The sequence below is a fragment of the Lactuca serriola genome, chromosome 4 (genome assembly GCF_051521515.1).
Source record: "Lactuca serriola cultivar US96UC23 chromosome 4, Lser_US96UC23_V15, whole genome shotgun sequence".
Lineage (NCBI taxonomy): Eukaryota > Viridiplantae > Streptophyta > Magnoliopsida > Asterales > Asteraceae > Lactuca > Lactuca serriola.
In genome coordinates, this window is record NC_136411.1 from 8,171,298 (window position 1) to 8,197,372 (window position 26,075).

The 26,075-nt window shown below is 44.0% G+C and overlaps 1 protein-coding gene across 1 annotated transcript; it reads left to right on the plus strand.

Moving 5' to 3' along the window:
* The first annotated feature begins 18,254 nt into the window (after positions 1-18,254).
* LOC145098015 (uncharacterized) lies at positions 18,255-18,875 on the plus strand. Its single transcript, XM_079035699.1, has one exon. It carries the CDS (start codon positions 18,255-18,257, stop codon positions 18,873-18,875), a length of 621 nt encoding a protein of 206 aa, XP_078891825.1.
* Positions 18,876-26,075: the final 7,200 nt, after the last annotated feature.

Below are 26,075 nucleotides of genomic sequence, written 5' to 3' on the forward strand. Positions count from 1 at the left end.
TGGCTAGAGACTCTAGGTGACCCTTTTGCTTTTGATCATTGGTGGGACTGACCTTAGAGTTTTGATTTCTTTTGACTTCAGAAACTAACCTTTGCTTTCGGTTGGAGCAGTTCTCTGAACCGAACCTATGCTTTCGGTTGGAGTCATTCTCAGAACCGAGCCTTGTTTTTTGGTTGTTGTTCTCTTCTGAACCGAACCTTGGCTTTCGGTTGTTGTTCTCTTCTGAACCGAACCTTGGCTTTCGGTTGTTTTTCTCTTCTGAACCAAACCTTGGCTTTCAGTTGTTGTGGCTCTCATGCTTTTTGACAGGATTGTTCTCAAACTTCAGATTCTTGTCTTGATGTGAGAAATATGCATTTTGGGATTGCCAGAATTGTTTCCTTTCAGAGAGATTCTTCCTGTATCTCTGGTTCCTTTCACGTTTCTTATTCCTCATCTGCTTCGGTTGATGATGAATATTGGCTTTCATTTTCGGTTTCTCCTTAGCTGGTTCACTTTGAACTGTAGGAGATTCACTTTGAACTGAGGAACTAGAGGGAATATCTTCTTTTGCCGAACTTCCATTCTCTTGAGGAACGTCTTTCGTACCACTAGTATTTGGCTCATCGAAATTATCTGGCTTATTCAAGGGTTCTGGTATGTACCTACCTTTACTCATCCATGAGGTTCTTTCTGATAAGCCTACCGTTTCGTTTGCATTATCTATTGGAGCTGACCAGAAGTACTCATCACAGCCATCAGCATTGTCTTCGTTTACAATAGTTGTGAGTTCAGCGGTATGATGTTCGGTTACTCCAGTGACCTTGTACACTTGATTTGGATTGGTCCTGACCTTTTGATATACAACCGTTTTCTCTGCTAAGATTGGGGACTTTTGTTGGGACAATCGAGCGAACTCCACTGAATTTTCAGAAATTAGATTCTTGTGGTTTTCAGGTTCGCTTTTTACAAATTTTGAGCAGTCAACCGTGTCCTCTACAGAAATTTCACTCATGTTGTCGTCCTCGTTAAGCTCAGATGCATTTTCAACATCAATTTTGTTTTCTGAGCTTAAGTTGGCGTTTAAAGAGTCAAATTTTTTGTATGGTTTCGGTTCTCAGTTTAAGTCTATCATTTTCATCCAAAAGGTTTTTAAGCATGTCCTTGTGGTCCTTGGATTTAATGAAGGACTCAATTTTGTCCAGTCCATACATGTAGGTCGGATTGACATCATCAGATGATATCACACTCTCACAATTATAGGCTTCAGCATCGATTTCATCCTCCTTAAACTCAAGGAAAGGCAAAATCATGCGATGGATCTTTTGGCCTATTTCACAGTCCAAGTGAAGCTGAGTAATATTAGAATAAAGACGTTTTGCAATTAAACAAAAAACATTCCGCTGTTTTAACAACTTTAAATTGTCTCTTTGTAAATAAATGTTTTCGTCTTTTATTTTAACTAATTCAGACTCCTTCAACTCGATCCACATGCGCCACTCCTCACTCTTCGAAGACACCCTTCTTAATTGATCAGTTAGGTTAGAATTGGTGACTCGAGTTTGAGTTAAACTACTATCTAGATGAGAAATTCTTGTATTAACATTTTTTAGTTCTTTCTCATATGAGGATTGTGGTACTTTAAATGAAACGAAAACCGATTGTACCTTCTTAATCAGTTCATCGAGCTCATTGAACTGCTGGCTGAGCGGTTTGGCCGTAAAGCACATATCCTGTTGTTCCTTCGGTTCATTGCTTCCACCATCAGTGTTGTATCCCCTCAACTGAGATACATCGGACACCATGAAGCACCTGCCTCCACTGCTCTCCTCTTTAGCCACACAAGCCTTTCCATGCGAAGGCTTCCTCACTTCATCATCTTCGGAGTCGGTTGACCAAACTTCCACGCTACCGAACTCGTCATCAGCAACCGAACCCTGCACAATTAGAGCATTCATGGAAGGGTTAGCGGTAGATTTCTTCTTTCTCATCTCATCAAGCCTTTTCTGCAGCACAGCTTCCTCATCCTTTTCCTCATCTTTTTCAGCCATCTTTTTGAGGACACAATCTTTAGCATAGTGGTTTTTCCCACCACAGTAGTAACAGCTTACTCCAGAATCACCATCTGCCTTCAGTTCCCTCTTGGGCTCTTCAACCTTCGATTCATTGTTAACTTTTTCTGAACTATAACTCCCCTACCAGTTTCGGTTTTTGTTGCTGGGGAATCTCTTCTTAATGAACCTCTTGGGGTTAGACACCATCATAGCATAATCCTCAGATGTGAGGTCATACTCCTCCAAGTTGAGGTCTTCATCCTCCATCACAGCTTTACTTTTTGACAGGAGGGCCAGTGAACCTAGGCTTGAAACAACGTTCTTTTCCTGCAGCACAATCTTCTCCTGGGACTTGAGAATACCCACCAGTTTCGCCAAAGAGTATGATTTAAACTGCTCATGGGCTTTAACTGTTGACACCACAGCTCTCCATTCTGACCTTGGACCATTTAAGAACGTAACCTTCTGCTCGATAAGCTTTCTTTCGACGTCATGTTTGATCATCCTGCTGAGAAGATGATTGAAGCGATCGAACGTCTGGGTCACAGTTTCTTCGGCTCCTTGCCTGAATTCTCCAAACTCAGATAAGAGCAAGGTTTGGATAGAATGTTCAAGATCCTCGTCTGTAGAGTACAGTTCGCGAAGTTTATCCCAAACTTCCTTTGCCGTCGTGCATGAGCTGACCAACCTGAAGGTGTCGGACTGAAGGGCGAATCTTATCAATCTTAACGCCTTGATATTACACTGGAATTTATCCTTTTCATCTTGCGCAATATCTTTGACATCCTTCAGCAGATCATTATACTCCTTTTGAGTTTTAATAATCCTTGACGTCGCAGAATGAGAAAAAGGTCCATTAATGATTGCTTCCCATATGAGGTATCCATTATCCTCAGATCCTATAATGTAGTCTTCGAAGTGATGCGCCCAGACCTCATAATCATGGGTATATAGGATTGGAATATTCGTGGTTGAACCGATGCTGTTGGAAATATTGATGGGATTTGATTGCGACTCGTCCATTATGATCGAAAAACTTGTTTAAAGATCAGACTTGTAATAAACCAGATTAGGGCAAAACAATAAATATCAAGATACGTCAATAATGAGATGACGGCTCAATAAATATCAGTAATTGCGGAAAAACCCTAATTGAAACCTTTTCACAGAAAAGATGTGTATCGATTACACAGCCTCCTGCTCTGATACCAATTGATGAGATTAAACCTTAATCTTGAAGATCGATTAGATCTTAAACAGGTAAATAAATAATTAACAGCAAGAACACGAAAATAAAGAACAAGTCAAGAATGAATCAAACGTGTCGAATGATTATAAAATAACCCTCAGAAGAGCTCGATTAAGAACATCAACTATAGAGGATTAGTAGGTTTACAGGAACGATAAAGAAAATCAAAGTAATCGTAATTCTGTGAAGCGTTATCTTGATCGTTAACCTAATATGCATGCAAGCATATACTTATATAATAAACCTAACGGGCTCTCGGTTGGACAGGCCCAAAACCGGAGCACAAAACATATGGACTAACAGCCGAGCCCAATGACGCAATCCTTGAACGAATCTTCAACCCAACAAAAGGAATGAAGGGAAGGGGTCTACCCTTTATATAGGGGTGGGTGTGTGGCCATGATGGGTGTGTATGGCCGTACACCCATGTGTGCGGCCGCACACTCCTCCAAGAGGGGTGTATGGTCCGGTTTCGTCACTATACAACTTGTTGACTCATTCCTAATCTCGAACTTGGTTGTACTCAAGCTTAGAACGCTTAAATGAATCCTTAATCTGTGTTATGAGTTAACAAAAATGAGTTTAACTTAGATTAGCTGACTAGATGTACCAGGTAGAAGTTTCGGGTTGTCGCATCATCACCCCGTTAGAGGGAACTTCGTCTCGAAATTCAAGGATAAAGATGTAACTTGCAGACTTGGAAATGATGGGGGTACTTTTGTTTCCTTGGATTCTCGTGCTCCCAAGAGGATTCAGGTTTCCGCTTGGCATTCCAGCGGCCTTCACTATCGGGATGTTACATTATTTCATTCGTTTGACTCCTCGATTCGTGTGTCCAAATGAAGCGTAAACTCTTGTCTAGTTCGATATCGTCGAGGGGAACCACAAGTGTCTCATCGGACAGACACTTCTTTAGTTCGACACGAGGAAGATGGGATGAACACTGCTAGGTCCAACGTATTCTTGGATTTATCTTTCTGCGCTTTCCGAAGCGTATCAGGCCTTTCCAGGGTGAGACCTTTAAAAGGACACAGTCACCAATTCCTGGAATTCCAAGGGTTTTTGTCTCTTATCGGGGTAGTCCTTTCGTACGATCCTTTTCAGTCGCCTCTCGAATGATTTTAGGACATCGTGAGAGTACAGTCGTGGACTTGACTTCATGACTAGTTGTGTGTCGCCCACCTCGGCCCATCACAGAGGGAATCTATACTTACGACCATAGAGGGCTTCGAACGGCGTAGCCTTGATGCTGGAAAGGTCGCCGTTTGTTGCGAGAAAGTTCAACTAAGGGTAGATGAGTGTCCCACGACGTATTTCCAATTGTCCGGATAGCCCTCTTACTCTGTCCATTTCATTGTGGGTGATAATCTTCGTATGAATATCTTCGGGTTTCGAAGGGAGATGAATTTTTGAAGTTCTCATCTAATTTGTCGTTACGAGTGACGGGAGTTTTGCAATTGAACGATTTAAGACAAAAGGGTTTGGTATACATAGACTCAGTCGGACTAAGCGGGACGACGTCGTAGAGTCGCGCGTTAAGTTAGTTTGGAAGGATCGTTTAGTTAGGACATTGCTGCCCTTGGGTGAATGTCTCTGGTATTTGTTGCGTTTGATTCGAAATTGTAGGGTACCGCATGTACGAGGGTTCTGATACTTCGAAATCATGAACTTTTTATGAAATGATTCTTACTAGATCTTCCTATAATCGCTTGGTGTATACAACTCGTGTATAATTATAACTGAACTTAACGTATTCACTAAGCTGCCATAACTTACTCATTAGGGATTTAAATCTTATAAGAATGTTGTGATTTAATTTGGACGAGGAAATAATCATGATTATGAGAAATTATAGGGGTTTTTGAAAACGTAACCAAACAAGGCTGAGTCCTTTGATGCTTCCTCCTTCTCTGAGGTCAGACTCCTCCTGTTTCCTCATTGTTCTTCTCTGTTGGGCAGTCTCTTTTGAAATGTCCTACACTTCCACAGAGGTAACAGGTTGGACTTGTCCCAACATTGGTAGACGGAGTGATGAACCTAATTAGGGTTCTACAAATGCGGGAGGTGTGCCTCTTCCTGTTGCATCTAGTGCAATGCAGCACTCGGCAGACTCCATGATGATGGTAGTTGCATTTGCTGCAGTGCGGGAGATTTCCCAAGTAGGGTGTGGTTGGTGTTGGAACAGCAGGGTTGACTGGGGTACTGATTGTTCCAATTTGTTGCCTCTCATTAGGTATTTGGGTCGAACAACTCCCTTTGAACTTTCGTTTTAGGGTGTTAGGTGTGTCCTTTCTAGTAGGCACTTGTTGTTGAGATTGGTTAACACCGAGATTTGGATTGCCATTAACACTTCCACTCATATTTGTATTGTTGGCGTTAAGAACAGCTAAGGGAGCTGCCACCACTACTGTGACAGTAGCTTGAAACGTAGCTGAGTCCATCTGGAGGATTGGTGTCTTACCCGCGGGTTGGTTACGTTTCTTCGGAGGCTTGATTCTGCTACATGTTAAGAAAAGAAACTTGTGAGCAACAATGGTTGCCTCTGGATGTATCCCAAATGTTTCTCTATGCATTAAGATTTCCCGTTTTGCTATCTGACTCTCATTGATTCGACTCACATCCCCATGATGTGGTCCTAGTAAGAATAGAAAAGGTTTGAACACAATAAAGTTCACATACAATAAACTTACAAACTCCTTGTTGTTCAGCTCATTGCACTGGCTGGATAATTCTCACATTTTCATCGGCTCTAGACGTTAAGGAGACTTAGCTATAAGAGTAGTTCCATGGATCAAGTCGTCACGGGATTCAACTTGACGCTTGGAAGAAATCCCTGGAATGTCTTTGGGGAACACATCAGGAAAGTTGCAGACTTCAAGGATGCTCTCGTGGTCTTTAACTTTTTGCATCTCATCAGCCACATGAGTCAGGAATCCATGGCATCCCTTTCGCAGATACTTCTAGGCTTTGGCGTAGGAAATGATACGAAGGTTCGAACAAATTTTATCACTATAACCAGTGAGGGCTTCGTCAGGGGGAAAGATTAATTGAGACAAGTCACCCTTTCGAGTGCAAAGGACATCAGCACGATATGGGGCTCAACCATCTCATGCCGATTATAAAATCGAAGTTTTTTATGGAGACTGATATGAAATTGATAGGGAAAAGGAATGATCGTCTAAGTACATCCTATGATACACGTCTTGAGGCCAAAACAGTGATAGGACCTTGATAAAGTTGCTTAATTTGCATGCTATCGATTCTAAGGTATACTTTTGCAAAGATAATCTTCAACTGAAATATGATTGTTGCCATCATAACTGAAACTGAGATTACAAATATTTCGGAACTCCTGACCTAAAAATAGGTCTAAGTCATTCTAACAGGGAAATATTCTTGGCAACATGAAGGTCATAGATGTTTATGGAAAGGAGCTACTTAGAACATAAATATGAAAGTTATTCCTTAGACCAAAAAGGAAGGATGAGTAGAGTATTCTTCTATCAGTGACGGGCACTCCTCGAACGGATCCTTAAGTTAGCCAGTTGGCACTCCAATGTCAAGCAGACGGCTCTCGTATACTATCTGGCGTGCTCGGAGCTCTATGACCTCAGCTTGAGTAGTAGCTAGCTCTTGTTGCAGAGCTTCATTGTCCCTCATAGTTCTCCCGTGAGCAACTTCAAGATTGCAAATGTGGTTTGTGTTGGCATCTAAGTTTGCCTCAAGCTTCATAGTTCGCTGAAGGGTTTCCACACTTAGCTCCACATTGTGAGCCACTCGACAGACTATGATCGGAAGGGCTCTGTATGTGGAGCCTCCCTCGTTTACATTGTAGAAGCGACGATCCCCTTCGTATGGGCGGGGTTGGCTTTGTTCGTGACTCCATCTAAGGATTCCGACCCACATAGGCGTTGGGCCTTCGAACTCAGGTCGGGGTTAGGATTTGGTATCGGGGCTACTTGAGGTAGGTTCTCGACTTCGGGTTCTGAGTCATTCTCTTCAGGAAACGGTTCGGCGAATTCATCGTCCAAAGGAATCTCATGGTTCTCTTCTGGCACTGGTTCGAGCCATCCATCACCTTCTTGGTTGGGAAAGTACGGGTCGCCAGGGAGATGGAATACGGCCATGCTATCTACGCGAGGTGATGGTAAAGGGGTAGTTAATAGGCATCAACTCTAATAATACCTCCAATGTATTATATCTACATGATTGATTCCTGAAGAATGGATTCTCGGGTAAGTTTCTAGTTCGGTCTGTAACAGCCCGGATTCCCAGGTATTATTCATTTATATATATTTTTGGTGTTTTGTGAGGAGACTCGGCGAGTTGGAGCCCAAACTCGTCGAGTATGATCGCGGCTATGGGCATGGGCTCGCGTCTGGACTCGGCGAGTCCACGCTGCTTAATGAAACCCTAATCTCCAGGGTATGAGACCTATTTAAAGGGGCTTATGGCCGTCATTTGCAGCCACCAACCCCAGAGAGAACCCTAAAGAGTCTTTGAGCGTTTTGTGAGAGAGAAGAGGAAGATTCTTGACTATTTGTGGGTGTTTTTGCATATAGAAGAGGATCAAGGCAAGAGGAAACAAAAGAAGGTGCTAATCCAGTGATTCCTGAGCTCAAAGACTTCATTTGAGGTATCCATTCGTTCCTTTCTCAGTCCTTGGTGTAAATCTTGGAGTTAGGGTTTCTTTGTGGAATGATCCATGGAGTAATTGGCCTCTTCTCGTGTTGGTGCTTTAGATCTGGACCCAAAGAGGTCCAGAGACCCTTTTCCCTCAAGCTTTATGAGTGTTAATGGAGGCCATGAGCTTGGAATAGCATTCTAGAGACCATATCATCAAATAAGGCCTTTGAACCTTTGCATGAGCACCAAGATAGTAACTTTACATGATGTATGTGCTTGGAAGGACTGGATCTATGAGTTATTGGAACGGATCTAACCTCAGGAGTGAGTTTGAGTTTATGCGTGGCATAGACTCGCCGAGTCTGAAGAACAGACTCGGCGAGTAGCATGAAGATTGTCCATAACCACTCAGCGAGTGGTCTTGCCGAGTTAAGGGGTTGACTCAGTGAGTCAGGGAGAGTCAGAGAGGGTTGACAGGTGGACTGAGTCAAGCTGGAACTCGCCGAGTTGTTCTTGAGACTCGGCGAGTTGAGTCGTGGTGGCCCCGCAACTCATGCCAGGTGGAACTCGTCGAGTTAGGAAAATACTTGATGTGTCGAGAGAGGATCCGAGGGAATCAGTGGATGCATATAGACTCGCCGAGTCGCTATAGTGCAGTCGCTAAGTCCTGTCAAAGTTGACCGTTGACCATTGACCACTGTTGACCTATGTTGACTTGATAGGGTTAGTCAACCTTAGTTATGAAGTGTTATTTAGAGATATATTGTGTTATAGGAGGACTACAGATCGGGGGATCGAGCACGAGTGATTTCAGGGATTTGCGAGTTACCGAGATACGCAAGGTGAGTCTTCTCACTATACTTTACCTTGAGTAGGTAACCAGAGTTACGTGATAGAGTATTTGTATGCTATGTATATTATGTGTTGCACTGCATCATTCTATGTGATTTATGCTATGCATGTTTATAGAGTTAGAACCTGAGGGTTCACAGAGTATGGGTGTACGGACCCACAGAGTTATAGCCTCGAGTGGCTAATATGTGTTGTGTGGTATTTTGGGGAACTCACTAAGCTTTGTGCTTACAGTGTTTGGTGTTATTTGTTTCAGGTACTAGTGATGACCGTGGAAAGGCGACGGCTTGATCAGTACACACACACGAGATTTTTATTTCATGAGGTCTTGGGATTTTATATGGCATGGATTGAGTTTCAAACATTGATGTTTTATGAATAATAAATTATTTATGTTTTTATAAAATGAGAAAAATTGTTTTGAAATTTACGGTGTTACAAGTTGGTATCAGAGCCTTGGTATGAGGGATTCGAGTACACCTTCAAGCGTATTTGAACTCAAACTGAGGATTTGAGAAGTATTTTCAAAAAGAGCAAAAGATTTTTGGAAAAACGCAGAGCAGAGTTGTGTGCACAATCAGTCCGCGCCCGAACGGTGATTTCCCAAAATACCCTCATGTTATGTGATATTGATATTGATATGATGTATTCTCATGCTAGAGTAGGCTAGGTACTCTTATTAGGACTAGAGTGGTCTAATTTGTGATGCCTTAGCCTAGGGAGAGGTGAGCTGCTATGAGGTGCTTGAGAGTGAGTAGGTAGCAGCGAGGGGCTTATGAGAGATCGGTTAGAGAGTGGATTATGCATGATAGAGTGCTTGGAATTTGGGATCCGATGAGGAGGACTTGGGGTGTATTCTGATACGATGCGGACAGTAGTATTGGGCCCGTACTACTGAAAGCATCGGAGCGGTGTACAGCCCAAGTAAGAATCTTCGGAATACCAAGGATCAAGGTAGAATGAGTTGTCGAGTGTGAGTATGCTCGAATGGATTCTAATTTATCATATGTTGTATTTTAGAGGTAGATCATGGTGAGGACACGTCTTATGCCTGAGAGCAGTGGGGCTAGTGATGAGGAGATCCGCCGGATCATCCATGAGGAGGTGGCTGCGGCCATCAGGGTAGAGATACCAGAGATGTTCGGGTCTATTAAGACCACGTTGATTGAGACCTTCGACGAGCGTTATGCTGCTCTTTCTGAGGCTGCTGTTGCAGCGGCCACCACAGCTATTGCTGCCGCGAGACCGCAGGGTGGTGATGCGTTGCTGTTCCGAGAGTTCAGCAACACAAAACCGCTGGAGTTTGATGGGACCCAGGACCCGGTGACGGCTATGAGATGGATTTCTGAAATAGAGGGGTGTTTCTTCACTTGCTCATCTCTTAAGCATTTGAGAGTCCGGTTCGCGCTGAACCAGCTTCGCTTGGGAGCGAAGGACTGGTGGAAGTTTATGACGGCGCACTTTACGCCTGCTGAGCTTTCGGCAGTGACCTGGGAGAGGTTCACTGCCATGTTCCGATACGAGTATGTTCCCCAGGTGGAGAGGGAGCGTTTGGCCCAGGAGTTTCTGACCCTCAAGCAGGGTACTGAGTCTGTTATGGTGATTACCAGGATGTTCCACGAGAGGGCGATGTTCTGCCCTGAGCACGTGTCTACTGAGCAGGCACGTATGAGCCGATATTTGAGTATCTTGAGACGAGACATTCGGGAGTTCGTGGCGAACTCCTTGTACCGTACATTTGCCGAGCTTCAGGAAAATGCCCGAAAGAGGGAGATTGAGCTAGAGACTCAGGCCAGGGAGGAGGCGGAGTCTCAGGGGAGGGATCGGCGACCGGCACAGTCCCAGCCGGCAGCCAAGCGGGCCAAGCCCGCTGATCCCAAATCAGGGAGCCAGAAGGGCCGCACTTGTGGGAAGTGCGGCAAGGGTCATGATGGAGTCTGTAGAGCGGGGTCTTCCTACAAGTGTGGCAAGGAGGGGCATATGGCCAAGGACTGCCCCAAGGGGTTTGCGGTGTGTTTCCACTGCAACCAGACCGGACACCGGAAGGCAGAGTGTCCGCAATTCCGGGGATCATCTCAGGGAGCACCTCAGGGATCTGCCCTTGCCACCATTAGAGCTACCGAGAGTCGGCCAGTGAAGGCCAAGGCACCGAGAGCACGAGGGAGAGCCTTTCAGTTGACCGCGGAGGAAGTTCGCGCAGCGCCCGATGTCGTGGCTGGTATGTATTCTTTCGTGTATTTATTTTGATGTTGAGATATCATGCTTATATTATGTTATGCGTAGGTACTTTTGTTGTGAATTATGTACCTGCCTTGGTGTTATTTGACTCAGGTGCGAGTCAGTCTTTTGTGTCTTTAGCTTTTAGTCAGCAGATCAGTCTTAGTCGTGAGGCGTTGAGTCGGCCTCTGAGAGTTTCCATAGCTGACGAGAGGGTGATATATGCCACAGAGGTAATCCGCGGGTGCGTATTCAAGATCTTTGGGGTCGAGTTCCCGATTGACCTGGTTCCTATCGCAATGGGCGATGTCTGTGTCATTGTGGGCATGGACTGGTTGAGCAGATTCGGTGCGGTTATCGACTGCGAACGACAGCTGGTGACCATACGAGACCCTAATGGGGGAGTTCTTACGGTGTACGGCGAGGGTACCCGTTCTGGGTCAGCATTTTGTTCGGCCACTATGGCGAGGCAATGTCTACAGCAGGGTTGTAAGGGCTTTGTGGCGTATGTGATGGATTCGAGGGTTAATTCAGAGAGGCCGAGGTCAGTTGAGGAGGTTCCGTTAGTGCGTGAGTTTCCAGATGTATTCCCAGAGGAGTTGTCGGGTGTGCCTCCCGTGAGGCAAGTGGAGTTCAGTATCGATTTGGTTCTAGGTGCCGCGCTTATCGCCAAGGTGTCTTATCGCCTTGCACCTCCAGAGATGCAAGAGTTATCCTCGCAGCTTCAAGAGCTGTTGGGAAAGGAGTTTATTCGGCCGAGCAGCTCGCCATAGGGAGCGCCTATCCTTTTTGTCAAGAAGAAGGATGGTTCACACCGGCTGTGCATTGATTACCGGGAGTTGAACAAGCTGACAGTCAAGAACCGTTACCCGTTGCCAAGGATCGGTGATTTGTTCGATCAGTTACAGGGAGTATCTTGGTTCTCCAAGATTGATTTGAGGTCTGGATATCATCAGCTGAGGGTTCGAGATGAGGGCATCCAGAAGACAGCATTCAGGACGCGTTATGGGCATTACGAGTTTGTGGTGATGCCTTTCGGGCTCACCAATGCTCCCGCAGTGTTCATGGATCTCATGAACCGAGTGTGCAGGCCGATGTTGGATCGGTCGGTGATTGTATTCATCGACGATATTTTGGTATATTCGAGATCTAGGGAGCAGCATGAGGAGCATTTGAGGGGGATCCTCGGAGTTTTGAGATCGGAGAGGCTTTATGCCAAATTCTCCAAGTGTGATTTCTGGTTGCGAGAGGTCCAGTTCCTAGGACATCTCGTTAACTAGAAAGGGATATTGGTCGACCCGGCCAAAGTCGAGGCAGTGATGAGTTGGGAAGTGCCGAGGTCGCTTTCCGAGATCAGGAGTTTCTTAGGGTTGGCGGGTTATTATCGGAGATTTATCAGGGACTTCTCCAAGATCGCGGTGCCACTCACCAGGTTGACCCGGAAGTGTATCACTTTTTCATGGGGCCCTGAGTAGCAGGCCTCCTTTGAGACGCTTCGCCAAAGGTTATGTGAAGCCCCGGTGTTAGCCCTCCCGGAGGGGATGTAGGACTTTGTGGTATACTGTGATGCATCGATCTTGGGGTTGGGAGCGGTGCTGATGCAGAGAGGGCATGTGATAGCATACGTATCGAGGCAGCTGAAACCTCATGAGACAAGGTATCCCACCCATGATCTAGAGTTGGGGGCAGTGGTGTTCGCCCTCAAGATTTGGCGTCACTATCTGTATGGGGTTCGGTGTATGATATACACGGACCATAAGAGTCTGAGGTATTTGATGGATCAGCCCAACCTAAATATGCGGCAGAGGAGGTGGTTGGATGTGGTCAAGGATTATGATTGTGAGATTTTGTACCATCCGGGCAAGGCTAATGTGGTAGCCGACGCCCTGAGTCGCAGGGCGGAGAGCGCCCCATTACGAGGTTTATGTTTGCAATTGACCGTGATGGCTCCGGTGTTGGACACCATTCGTGGAGCACAAGCTGAGGCCATAAGATCGGAGAACCAGAAGAGAGAGCGAGTTTTTGGGTTGGTATCGGAGTTTGTTACCGATAGTCGGGGGCTTATGACTTTTCAGGGGCATATATGGGTACCGTTTGTTGGAAGTGTGCGTACCATTTTGATGGAAGAGGCTCATCGGTCGGAATTTTCGATCCATCCTGGGGCCACTAAGATGTATTTGGACCTGAGGAGGGAGTATTGGTGGCCCTGTATGAAGAGGGATGTTGCATGGTTTGTTGAGAGGTGCTTAACCTGCCGTAGGGTTAAGGCCGAGCACCAGAGACCACATCGTAAGTTGCAGCCATTGGAGGTTCCCAAATGGAAGTGGGAACAGATCACCATGGATTTTATCACCAAATTACCAAGGACCGCTAGGGGAGTCCATGCAATTTGGGTGATTGTGGACAGGTTGACGAAGAGCGCCCACTTCCTTGCTATTAGTGAGAGCTCCTCCGTAGAGAAGTTAGCAGAGATGTACGTGAGGGAAGTGGTATCTCGGCATGGGGTGCCGATCTCGATTGTCTCAGACCGGAATGTACATTTCACTTCCAGATTCTGGAAGAAGTTTCATGAGGAGTTGGGTACTAGGCTGCATTTTAGTGCCGCATATCACCCCCCAGACGGACGGGCAGAGTGAGCGGACGATTCAGACGCTCGAGGACATGCTCCGGGCATGTGTGTTGGATTTCGAGGGAAGTTGGGATACGTACTTACCCTTGGCAGAGTTTTCCTACAACAGCAGCCATCATTCGAGCATTGGTATGCCGCCCTTTGAGCTGTTGTATGGGAGGAGGTGTCGGACCCCCATTTGTTGGGGAAAGGTTGGATAGCGTGTGATGGGCAGTACAGAGAACGTACTTCAGACGACAGAGCAGATCCAGTAGGTCAGACAGAGGTTGTTCACCGCCCAGAGTCGTCAGAAGAGTTATGCAGACAGACGCCGGTCCGAGCTTGAGTTTCAAGTCGGCGACCTTGTGCTCCTGAAGGTCTCTCCTTGGAAAGGAGTGATTCGATTCAGGGAGAGGAGCAAGTTGGGGCCACGATATATTGGTCCATTCCGATTGGTCGCGAGGGTAGGCAGGGTAGCCTATCGTCTGGATTTGCCAACAGAGCTGGGGCAGATTCACGACACTTTCCACGTGTCGCAAATGCGGAAATGTATAGTCGATGAGTCGGCAGTGGTTCCATTAGAGGATATTCAGGTGGATGCGATCCTGAATTATGTTGAGAGACCAGTGGCAATCAGAGATCGGAAGATCAAGGTTCTGAGGAGCAAGGAGGTACCCTTGGTTTTGGTTCAGTGGCAGCATCGGAAGGGGTCCGAGATTTTGAGACTCGGCGAGTTGAGTCGTGGTGGCCCCATAACTCATGCCAGGTGGAACTCGTCGAGTTAGGAAAATACTCGACGTGTCGAAAGAGGATCCCAGGGAATCAGTGGATGCGTATAGACTCGCCGAGTCGCTATAGTGCACTCGCCGAGTCCGGTCAAAGTTGACCGTTGACCATTGACCAGTGTTGACCTGTGTTGACTTGATAGGGTTAGTCAACCTTAGTTGTGAAGTTTTATTTAGAGATATATTGTGTTATAGGAGGACTATAGATCGGGGGATCAAGCACGAGTGATTTCAAGGATTTTCGAGTTACCGAGATACACAAGGTGAGTCTTCTCACTATACTTTACCTTGAGTAGGTAACCAGAGTTACGTGATAGAGTATTTGTATGCTATGTATATTATGTGTTGCACTGCATCATTTTGTGTGATTTATGCTATGCATGTTTACAGAGTTAGAACCTGAGGGTTCACAGAGTATGGGTGTACGGACCCACAGAGTTATAGCCTCGAGTGGCTAATACGTGTTGTGTGGTATTTTGGGGAACTCACTAAGCTTTGTGCTTACAGTGTTTGGTGTTATTTGTTTCAGGTACTAGTGATGACCGTGGAAAGGTGCCGACTTGATCAGTTACACACACGGGATTTTTATGTCATGAGGTCTTGGGATTTTATATGGCATGGATTGAGTTTCAAACATTGATGTTTTATGAATATTAAATGATTTATGTTTTTATAAAATGCGAAAAATTGTTTTGAAATTTACGGTGTTAAACGGTCGTTATAGCACCCTAAAATACTCCTATAGTATTTTAACCCTTATGTTTGATTCTAGAACTTTTCTGGTACCTAGGTAAGTTTTAGGCTTGCTGCGACACCACAATCACTCCCAAGACATGTTGATCATGTCTCGAATGAATATAGTTGATCAGGTTATATTGACCCTAGACATGATTACATAACTGCCCAGGTTTAACCGCGATGTCCAACATCCAAATACTTTTGTTTTGTTCTACTTATGACAATGGTTCGGGTACTTAGGTATACTTGTATATTTTTTATAAAAATACTTATATTTTGAAAGTATAGTTTTAGTTTAGAGCACTTAGGCCCCTTAATGTTTATAGTTGTATAGCATGTATGCTTCGGTATACTTAGTTCACTATAAACAAGAGCTCTGATACCAATCTGTCACACCCCCAAACCGGAACGGTGAAAACGTTTGGGGTGGTTGACGTCATGCGTAGTATCACAACAGTTGTATCATACCAAGCATACTAAACACAACCAAACAGTGAATACATATATGAAAAAGGTTTACATTGTCTTAATACAAAATTTTGTTCTTGTCAAAAGTAGAATAGAAAGACGTGACTCTAACGTGCCAACTTCTCCAAAAGTCCTGGAAGTACCTGTCTACTAATCCCTGAGAATACAAACAGTTTTGAAAGAATATCAGCATAAAGCTAGTGAGTTCATAAGCATTTAGTTTTGGTCGAAAATGTTATTTGAATCTTTTGAAAAGTATTCTTCAAGAAAATCATATATTTTCTTATGAAAAGCGTGTTTGAAAACCCATTCCTTCCATGACTTCCCAATTCATACAAGGTATGTACAATCCAATGAGTCGTGGAATGAATATGAATATCCATTAGTTACATGTAAAAACAATTACGTTTATGAAAAGTCAAGTTATCCCGGGAAAATCCTATATTTTCCCTAAAAACAGTTATCTGTCCTAGAGGTAGAGATGCAAGGATAGAAATCCCTAATTACTATCAGTATATATATATATATATACATATATATATATATATATACATATATATATATATATATATATATATATATATATATATATAAGTAGTTTTATTACTTAAAATAAAACAATGAAGAGTAGAGTCCGTAAACCAAAGTTAGTTTATACTTATTTGCGAGTCGTATAACCATACTTGATATGACCGAGAGACCTTTATAACGTTCTTCAGGCGTTAAGCTAAATGACATTTGTTCACCCCAGGCATGCCTGCCTAACTGTAGCTAGCAGTTAAGGTGTGGGATTGTCAGTCTCGAATAGATCTATTGATAAATCTCACGCTCTCCCTCCAGGAGACTATGGTTATACTAAAAGGATTTATCCCTATACACCTAAGGGTACAGTATTAAAGTAGCGCCTCACAATTCGGTATAATCTAGTTTACTAGCGGGAAACAGTATAAAACAGTAATTATTCTTGAATAATTGTACTTTATACTCCTAAGAAAATATATAACATAAACAAAATCTGCCATAGTTTATACATATTCATTTATGAAGTCTGATTTGGTAGAGACTGCCTAGAGTGTTATCCCAAACTATACCCATTATAGTTTATTAAAGTTGATATAGAAAATTCTTTTTATAAACCTTTCTGAATGCGATGAAGTTAGATTTCCAAATTAGGAGTTTCCCTTATGCTCAACATATTACAAAAAGGGATTAAATATTCGAATATGTTTTTAAACATGGAAATCATTAACTATATTAATAAGTTTAAAACTTAATAAAATACTTGGAGTTTGGCTTGTATTCCCCCTGAAAACATTAAAAACACAGACAAATGTAGGGGTATGAACTCATCTCGGGCGATTTGAATGAAAGATCAATACGGAATGCAGGATGTTCAAATGAATCCTTGAACACGATTTGATCCTAATTAACATGTAATGACACATAAAGGAGTCAAATGAAGGTATTTCTCTACTAAATGTGATGGAGAACCACTCTAAGGACTTGGGACTACTTGCACTAGGTGTTAGAACCTTAAAGGATTGCATAAGAAAGGTGTATGGCCACCTTAAAGGTGTGTACGGCCACGGGTGTGTGGCCCTATGGGTTTGCAGCCATATACTCATGATAGAAGGTGCCTTTGTGGTGTTTTCAAGGTCCATACTTGCATCCATGAAGTTTTCTAGGTCTATACTCGGTTGTAGTGCAAGTTAAGGGTCCTAAAAGTGGGTTTGTGATCCTAGGGTGTGTGTGTGGTCGCACAGGGGAGTGTGCTGCTGCACACAAGGAGTGTGTTGCCGCACAAGGGTGTGCGGCCGTAGACAGGTGTGTACAGTCGTACACCCCACATGAAGATGTCCAAAAAGTTAATTCTAAGGTATAGCAAGGCTAGGTTCGTGTCCAACTCGAATATGGAAGACCAATTCTCACTTTGGAGGGACTTTTAGGAGTGTGCGGCCCACCTTATGAAGGTGTGTGGCCGTACTCCTTCAAAGAGTGAAGAACATTATGATTCAAGGCTTAGATCAATAGGTCCTTCATGTATGATAAGCTAGGTGATGGAAAACTCACATTTTTGAGGCCTTGAGAGGGTTTGCGGTTGAAGAATCTTGAGAGAAAAGGAGTAGTGTACTGCCAAGGAGTGAAAGGAATGAAGGGAAGGGGTCTACCCTTTATATAGGGGTGGTTGTGTGGCCATGAGGGGTATGTATGGACGTACACCCATGTGTGCGGCCGCACACTACTCCAGGAGGGGTGTATGGTCCGGTTTCATCACTATACAACTTGTTGACTCATTCCTAATCTTGACCTTGGTTGTACACAAGCTTAGAACACTTAAATGAATCCTTAATCAGTGTTAGGAGTTAACAAAAACGAGTTTAGCTTAGATTAACTGACTAGATGTACCAGGTAGAAGTTTCAGGTTGTCACAACAGAAGCCAGTGTACTTCGTTAGCCGAAAGCTACAGGGCCCTGAACTTAAATATCCCACCTTGGAAAAGTTGGTGCTGGCACTTATTTATGCTGCAAGACGTTTAAGACGATATTTTCAAGCTTACCAAATAGAGGTCCTGACAAATTGCCCGATCAAACAAATCTTACTCAAGCGTGAAACGTCAGGCAGACTTGCAAAGTGGGTAATTGAGTTGGGTGAACATGACATTAGTTACCGGCCAAGGATGAGCATCAAGGGGAAGACATTAGCAGATTTCCTACTCGAAATCCCAGGAGAAGGAGATGTAGCCAAAGAAGGAATTATGGCAGTAAAAGAAATCCCAAAGGAAAGTCGAAAGTCGACGTTGTACACTGACGGAGCATCCAGTAGGGAGGGCTCAAGAGCTTGTCTAATCTTAACCATCCTAGAGGGAGAAGAAGTTACGTATACCCTTCGTTTCGACTTCCACACCTCAAATAATGAGGCGGAGTATGAGGCACTACTCCCCAGCCTGCGCCTGGCCAAGCAAATGGGGGCGGAGGCTGTAGCAGCGCTGACGGACTCAAGATTGGCTGCCAATCAGGTTAATGGAAGCTTCGAAACTAGAGACAAGAGAATGGAAAGATACGTTAAAACAGTGCGACAACTCACCAAATCCTTCAAGGAATTCACAATCAAACAGATCCCAAGGAGCGAGAATAGGAGGGCAGACGCCCTAACCAAACTAGCATCGACATGCTTCAACCACTTGTCAAAAAAGGTTCTAGTCGAAGTACTCAAGGAAAAAAGTATAGAGGAACGGAAGATAAGCACACTCACGACAGCAGGACCCACGTGGATGACCCCGCTGATAGACTACTTATAGCAAGGCGTCCTTCCTAGTAGCCATGACGAGGCCATAAGAATACGCATAAAGGCACCTTCATACGCACTAATCAACGGGGAGCTGTATTGGAAGGGGTTCACAACCCCATGGCTAAAATGCGTAGATGAAGCCGAAGGGAAAGAGGCATTGCGGGAAGCACATGCAGGCCAAGCAGACGCACATGAGGGGGCACGAGCCTTAATAGGGAAGGTGCTCCGGATGGGGATATACTGGCCTACTAGGCACTGAGACGCAGCAGAGCTAAGGAGAGTGTGTAGGGAATGCCAAGCGTTGGAATAGACATTGTGGGACCATTTCCAGAAGCACCAGGGAGATTAAAATACATGGTCGTGGCGGTGGATTATTTTACAAAGTGGATTGAAGCGGAGCCGTTGGCATGCATAACAGGAAACCACATGATTAAGTTTTTCTGGAAGAACATCACGACTAGGTTTGGCACGCCTAAAACACTGATAAATGACAACGGGCTCCAATTTGCTGAAAACTCGTTCAAAGAGTGGTGTGCCAGCAAGGGGATCAATTAGCGATTCACATCAGTGGCACATCCACAAGCAAACGGACAGACAGAAGTATCCGACAGAAACATTGTGAACGGGATTAAGAAACGGCTAGGGAAGGCCAAAGGAAACTGGACTGAAGAGATACCAACGGTGCTATGGTCATATAGGACTACCCCGCGGACAAGCACACGGGAAACACCATTTAGTTTAACATATGGAGCGGAGGTGATGATAGGCACGTTAAGGACAAGTCATACTGACGAAGAAGCCAACTCTCAGGACCTGAGGCTGAATCGAGATACCCTTGAGGAAAGGCGAGAGAAGGCAAGCATACGCCAGGCAGCGTACAAACGTGCGACAGAAAGATATTACAACCAAAGAGTCAAGGAAAAAGCATTCAGAGTGGGAGAATATGTGCTAAGAAAGAATGAGGCAAGTCGGGCCCAACCTCAGGGTAAGCTGGGACCTGTATGGGAAGGCCCATATAGAGTTGTCGAAGCAAACCAGAATGGGGCATACGCCTTGGAAACGATGGAAGGAAGACGAATACCAATAATGTGGAATGCAAGGAATTTGAAGAAATTCTACTTCTAAAAGAAAGCCCCACAAGAGGACGATAAAGCCAGGATATTCCTCTAAGCGAGCATCGACGGATGGCTCAAGCGCCAAAGCGTAAGAGACCAAGACTGAGACTTGAGTGTTTGAGCACCTTATAAAGGAAAGGTTCTGTTACTCGACGTCTTTAAAGCCTTGTACTTAGTGTGCAAATCTAAGCAATCAAAATGTTGAAACTTGTACTTAGTGTACTCAACTCTTAATTTTATGATTGACGCACGCAATGTTCAGTGCATTAAGTCCTAAATTCTGGCGCATTAAATCATAATGCTTAGTGCATTCAATATTAATACTTAGTATATTAAATACTCAGTGTATTAAATTCTAGTGCATTCAGCCTTAATACTTAGCGTTTTAAACCTTATGATCAACACATACGAGGCTCAGCACATCGGCTTATGCAGATGCTTAGTGCATCGAGCTATCAATGCATAACCCTTACACTTAGCATAAAGTCGAACGCTTAGAGCGTGGTCCTGTGGCATTAATCAATCTGGCAACTAACAACATATAGAGCAAGGAACACATAACAATCATATAGCATAAACCATCAAAAGTCACACAGGAGTAACATCACAGACAAAGCAAAAAACAACCATACATGGAAGTCCAAGACATAAACATCAAACAAAGCAGCAAAAGTTTTCACACCCCATAGGGGTAGCACACAAAATCTACACACCTCCGATCACATCGTCACCACCACCATCTTCATCACCATTAACATCGCCACCTGCAACCCCAACAACATATCCCATGCCTCCAGCGTTCTCAGAAACAATATCCTCAATAGGGATGAGATTTAGCACCGAAAAACCGGATCGGAACCGGAACCAGAACCGTTAGAACCGGAATATATAGAACCGGTTCCGGTTCCGGGTTTAAAAATTGTCTTTATCCGGGTTTCGGGTAATCCGGGTTTAGGTCCATCGGGTCCGAGTAAACCGGGTCTAAAAACCGGAACCGGTGTTGGAACCGACACCACTTTTAGGGCCGGAACCGGTTTTTGTGAAACGTTTAAAAGATGCATATATCATTCGTTTCAACTCCGATTGACATGAGGTTTTTTCCAATATGTAGTTTAGAGTCTGTACATGATTTTAGACTATAAATTTGCCATTTTTAGTTTTATATTCATCAATTTACAGTCCCCCAAATTCGAGATATCAAAGTTGGAAGTTTTTAGTTTTCAGTTTTTTTGTATTCGGTGAAAGTTTTCAAACATGCGTATCTAATTCGTTTGAAGTCGGATTGACATGTGGTTTTTTCCAACTTGTATTTTACATTTTTTACATGAGTTTAGACTATAATTTTATCATTTTTGGTTTAATATTCAATGATTTCTAGTCCTCCGAAGTCGGGATATCAAAACTGAAATATTTTTAACTTTTTAGCTATTTGTTTTTGTACTTTGTATTCTATGAAAATGTTAACACATGCATATCTCATTTGTTTAAAGTCGGATTGACATGCGGTTTTTTCCAGAGTGTATTTTAAAATTTGTACATGATTTTAGACTATAATTTTGTTAATTTTGGTTTCATATTCAATGAGTTACAGTCCCCCAAAGTCGGGATATCAATATGAAAATTTTCAAAGTTCAACCCACGAAGTAGTAAGTAATTACAAAAAAATTCCGGTTTTTCCGGGTTTTCCGGTTCTAAACCCATTTTATCCGGTTCCAACCTACCCACTTTGATGTTTCCCGGTTTTCCGATTCTAGACCCACTTTACCTGGTACCGTACCCGGAACCGGTTCCTATATACCGGTCCGGTTTCCGGTTCTAAATATTCTCGTTAACCGGTTCCGGATTTTCCGGGTCCGGGTCCATCCGATCCGGGTTTGGACCCACTTTCATCCCTAATCCTCAACACAGACTTGCTCATGAACAACAGTTATGACGTCCCCATCACCCTCATCACCCAAACAAGCGTTGGCATCCAAATGACTGCCCGCACCACCTCCACCACCACTTTCAATAACGACATCCTCGTCACCAACAATAGTGTTGTTACCATGATCAACCCCCTCATTACCACCCGCCACATCTTTAGGACTACCATCGGAACCAAAAAAAGCGTAAAGATCACGAACCCCCTGCATGTCCAATTCACCTAATCCTAACAATGGAGCATGATCCATAACTAGCAAATGCTAAGAGAGCCTCATTGACACTAGTAACAGAGCCAGAAGCGGGGGTGTCCACAAGACCTTGGTGACCAGCATCGACTAGAGCTTTACGTACAGACTTCGCTCCGACAACAAAGGCGGCATAACGGATGAGGTCACTGCCCCTGTAAACTTTGGATGCTCGATCAGCTTATCCACGACTCATACAAGCCCCACTCGTAACAACCAGTTCAGATCACGCCGCACAACATTCACTTTTGACTGCAAATCAGCAACTACCCGATCATGATCAGTTGCATCACGTTCAAGACTTTCGACCTGAATCATTAAACCCTCGTTAACCTGAGAGAGAGAGAGAGAGAATCAACTTTCGCTTCCAAACCATACCTGATTTCTTCCATGGCAGCTTTCTCAGAGGCAAGAAGCTGGTACTTCTGCTCCGAACACTGAAGATCATTGTTAAGTTCCGAAATACGGCGCTCTAACTCAATAACACGACCCCCACATCCGGCCTGTGCCGTTTCCACCTCGTTGAACATCTAAATACGCTGTGCTCCGGCAACAAGATAAAACATGGACTGTGTGGCAACGTAGGTCATGTTATGAGAAAGGGCAGGACTGACCATAGTTTCCATATCAGCAGCGGCGGCCGGAGGAAAGGCATGCCGAGAAAACTCCAAATCGTTAGCACGAACAAAAAGACGAGACTCATTGTGAAGATTCCAATAGGGGATAAAAGGAGAAGGCCCTGAAGACTCCCCACCCAAGTTCTTGATGGGAGAAACGGGGGTTGGATCCGGATCACGAAGGTCCTTTGAAGGAGAAGGATTGACAGAAGAAGAAGGAATGACCTGAGTAGGGTTTTGACCCTGATCCAATCCAAACCCTGATCCAATCCAAACCCTTAACAATTATACAGGTTTGGAGCATAATTTTTGATCTGTTTACCCGTTAACGACCCGTACCCGCTAACCCTTTTAATAAAAGGGTCGGGTATGGATCATCACCAATCCGCTCCGTTTATAACCCACCCCCATATAAATTTTAGAATTATAAATTTATATTTTATATTGCCTAAAGTTTACATTAAATTCAAATCGGAAGTACAAAGAGAAAAGGCCAAAGACTAAACTGTTTTTACATAGGACTCGAGGACTCAACTTCTAGACTTCCAGTCTTCTCCCAAGAGTCATGATTTCATTTCATTTATATTTCATCATCTAATCACCAATTTCATTTATAAATCAATAAGGTCATTTATCAATCGGAAGAAAGTTTGTAATTGCTATTCTCTATCAATGCAATCGACGGTCAAAAACCAATTGGAAGTAACTACAATAATGATTTTAATTCCAATAGAAAGTCCTCGAGTACATAATGTGTTTTCTAAATCAACACTTAGTTTTATTTAATAAATGTGATTTTATGATTTAAGTAAAATGTGTTTGATTATTCAAAAAACCTATGGGTTACGGGGCGGGTTTGGATATCTGCTGATTCGGTAGATAAGGGTATGGGTTTGATTATTCAAAACCCTATGGGTTACGGAACAGGTTTGGATCGGGTTTTGGAATTTTTTAAAAGGGTTTGGATCAAGGTCGATTCGCTCCAAACCCGCCCCATTGCCACGTCTAGGTAACCGCCTTCCTCATGGCCAGAATGGCTTTCCGCTTGGCTTGCAGCCGCCAAGCATTAGCGATAATGTCATCCTTGCTATCCTCATCACCCTTGGAGGAAGTATGGTGAGCACCACCCAAAGGCATGACGGAGGAAAGAGGATGAACTGCAATGGGGTCCACTTCGGCGGATGACAGATCTTAACTCGCCGATGGAGGAATAGGCATAGCAGTAGTCAGAGCAAACTGATCCAAGCGGCGAGGAGGAGGAAGACAATCGACCAGATCCACTTCCCGATACTCCAATTTACCCTTGTAGCGTTTTCGAAGCACCTCATCCATAGACAAAGGAGACTCGTTGCCTGCAAATAATAAGACATCAAAGAAAGAGCCAGGAGGGGAAAACCTCCAAATAGTAAAACCCTAGCACTGATAAACAAAGGAAAAACACAGGCACTTACCACCTACGACAAAGAAGAAAACTGCCATTTTACCGCGACACCTCCAAGACGGGCTCATTCCTACACCGGAGAGAAGGGCCTCAGAATAATCCTCGGGAGATACCTAGACATTCTTAAGAAAATCGGTCACTCCCTGGTTATGGGGAAAGAGTTTGGGGGTAGTATCAGCAAAAGTATTAGCACGGTAGCGTCCGCTACCCACCAAACCTTGATTGACCCAAAACCACTTATTTTGCCAATTTTTGGGTGTTCGGCCGTCAGGCACTAGAGTATGTCCTCCCCGACGAACGGAAAACGTGTATTTATCGCCGATGCAACAAAAGCGGAAGAAGTACTTAAACACGAAGTAATCAGGAAGATACCCGTTAGCCCGACAGATCATTTCAAAAGCAACAACCTTGTTCACAGCATTTGGTGTTAGCATTTGAACGCTGCAACCGTCCCTTTGAAGTACCTCCTCCTGGAAATCAGTTAAGGGGAGACGAAGGCCAGCATCTAGGGTTTTTTTGGTAGATCCCGGCTTTTCCAGGAGGGGGAGAGAGGATAGAAGAACCTGGTGAAGGAAACTCCACACCATCAAGAGAAGTGAGACCATAAGTGGTTTCAAGATGCGAATACTTAGACGCGGAGGGCATAATGTCTGGGGGGGACTTTCCATGGATGGAAAGAAAAGAAAATGGAGTTGAAGAAGAAGAATAGAAAGGAAAAGGAAATGTAGATAAGAGTTTATGATGAACACTCTTATAAGAAAACGAAAAAGGCGGGATGTTCAAAATGTCTAACACGGTGACGTAACCGCTGGCCATCATGAGCGGTCATGTCACCATTAAAACCGGAACGACGAGCGAACGGGGAAAAAAACGTGTAAGGCTATCAAGCCCAACACGCCGTATCGAGTAGTACAACGCTACATCTACTGGAATGGGGGACTTGATGACGTGCCTAAGCCGGCACGGAAGAGTCACGCCTGTCCGAGAAACCTGGCGCCCTGGCCGAGCCAAGAGAAGCGGACTTAACGCCCGCTAGCACCCCTAAGAGCAGGGCGCCCCGGTGAAAGGCTCGTGCCCACCAGGGACGCTCCTGGCGTCAAGACAAATTATACATTCAAGCGACAAGGCAAAGGATCAAATCATTACCGTCGGAGCCAATGACAGTACTCTGATAGAAAGAGGCGCACAATCCTCCAAACAGCGCCTCTAACCTTGTCCTCTAAAAGCGATCTTGTCTCGTACGTATGAGCAGGGTCGCTAAGTATAAAAGGATGCACTCAGGAGCCCTAAAGGTAAGCAATCTTCTCAGAGCAATTTTCACCGAAAGCACCTCAAACTCCATCTAACTTGACCGTCGAAGCGTTCTTCCGGGAGCCTCCTCCCGGGAACGGCTGACGGCTGTTTTCTATTGTGACCTTGCAGATACCTTCTAGCACCATAGCAGAGAACGAGCAGGAGCTGTAAGTGAAGGTCGCATCATAGTGCACACACCATTTGTTTATCCTTGGATGTTTATACTCTGATATATTTTGACATGTGACTTTGATACATGACATATGATTTTTATATGATGAGGATATTTATGATTTTATTAATGGTTTAAAACGAAATTTTGGACTGTATTTTTGAGATGTTTCAATTCATATGTACGGGAACTATTGCATGAATAGGGGAAAATTTTTGTCTTAAAAGATTGCATCCCGCAAGTTGATTGTTTGTTTCTTGATTTACATTTTTATTACGTCTATAAATAATATATAAAATATTGCTTTGTTAACATATGTTTTAACACTTTATTATACAAATAAAACACAAAGGTTTGCATTTCCATTCTCTAAGAGGCAAGGAGTAGTAACTAAAATCGTA

Coding starts and splice junctions, on each gene's coding strand:
- LOC145098015 (XM_079035699.1), top strand. CDS start 18,255: ATGAGCATCAAGGGGAAGACATTAGCAGATTTCCTACTCGAAATCCCA.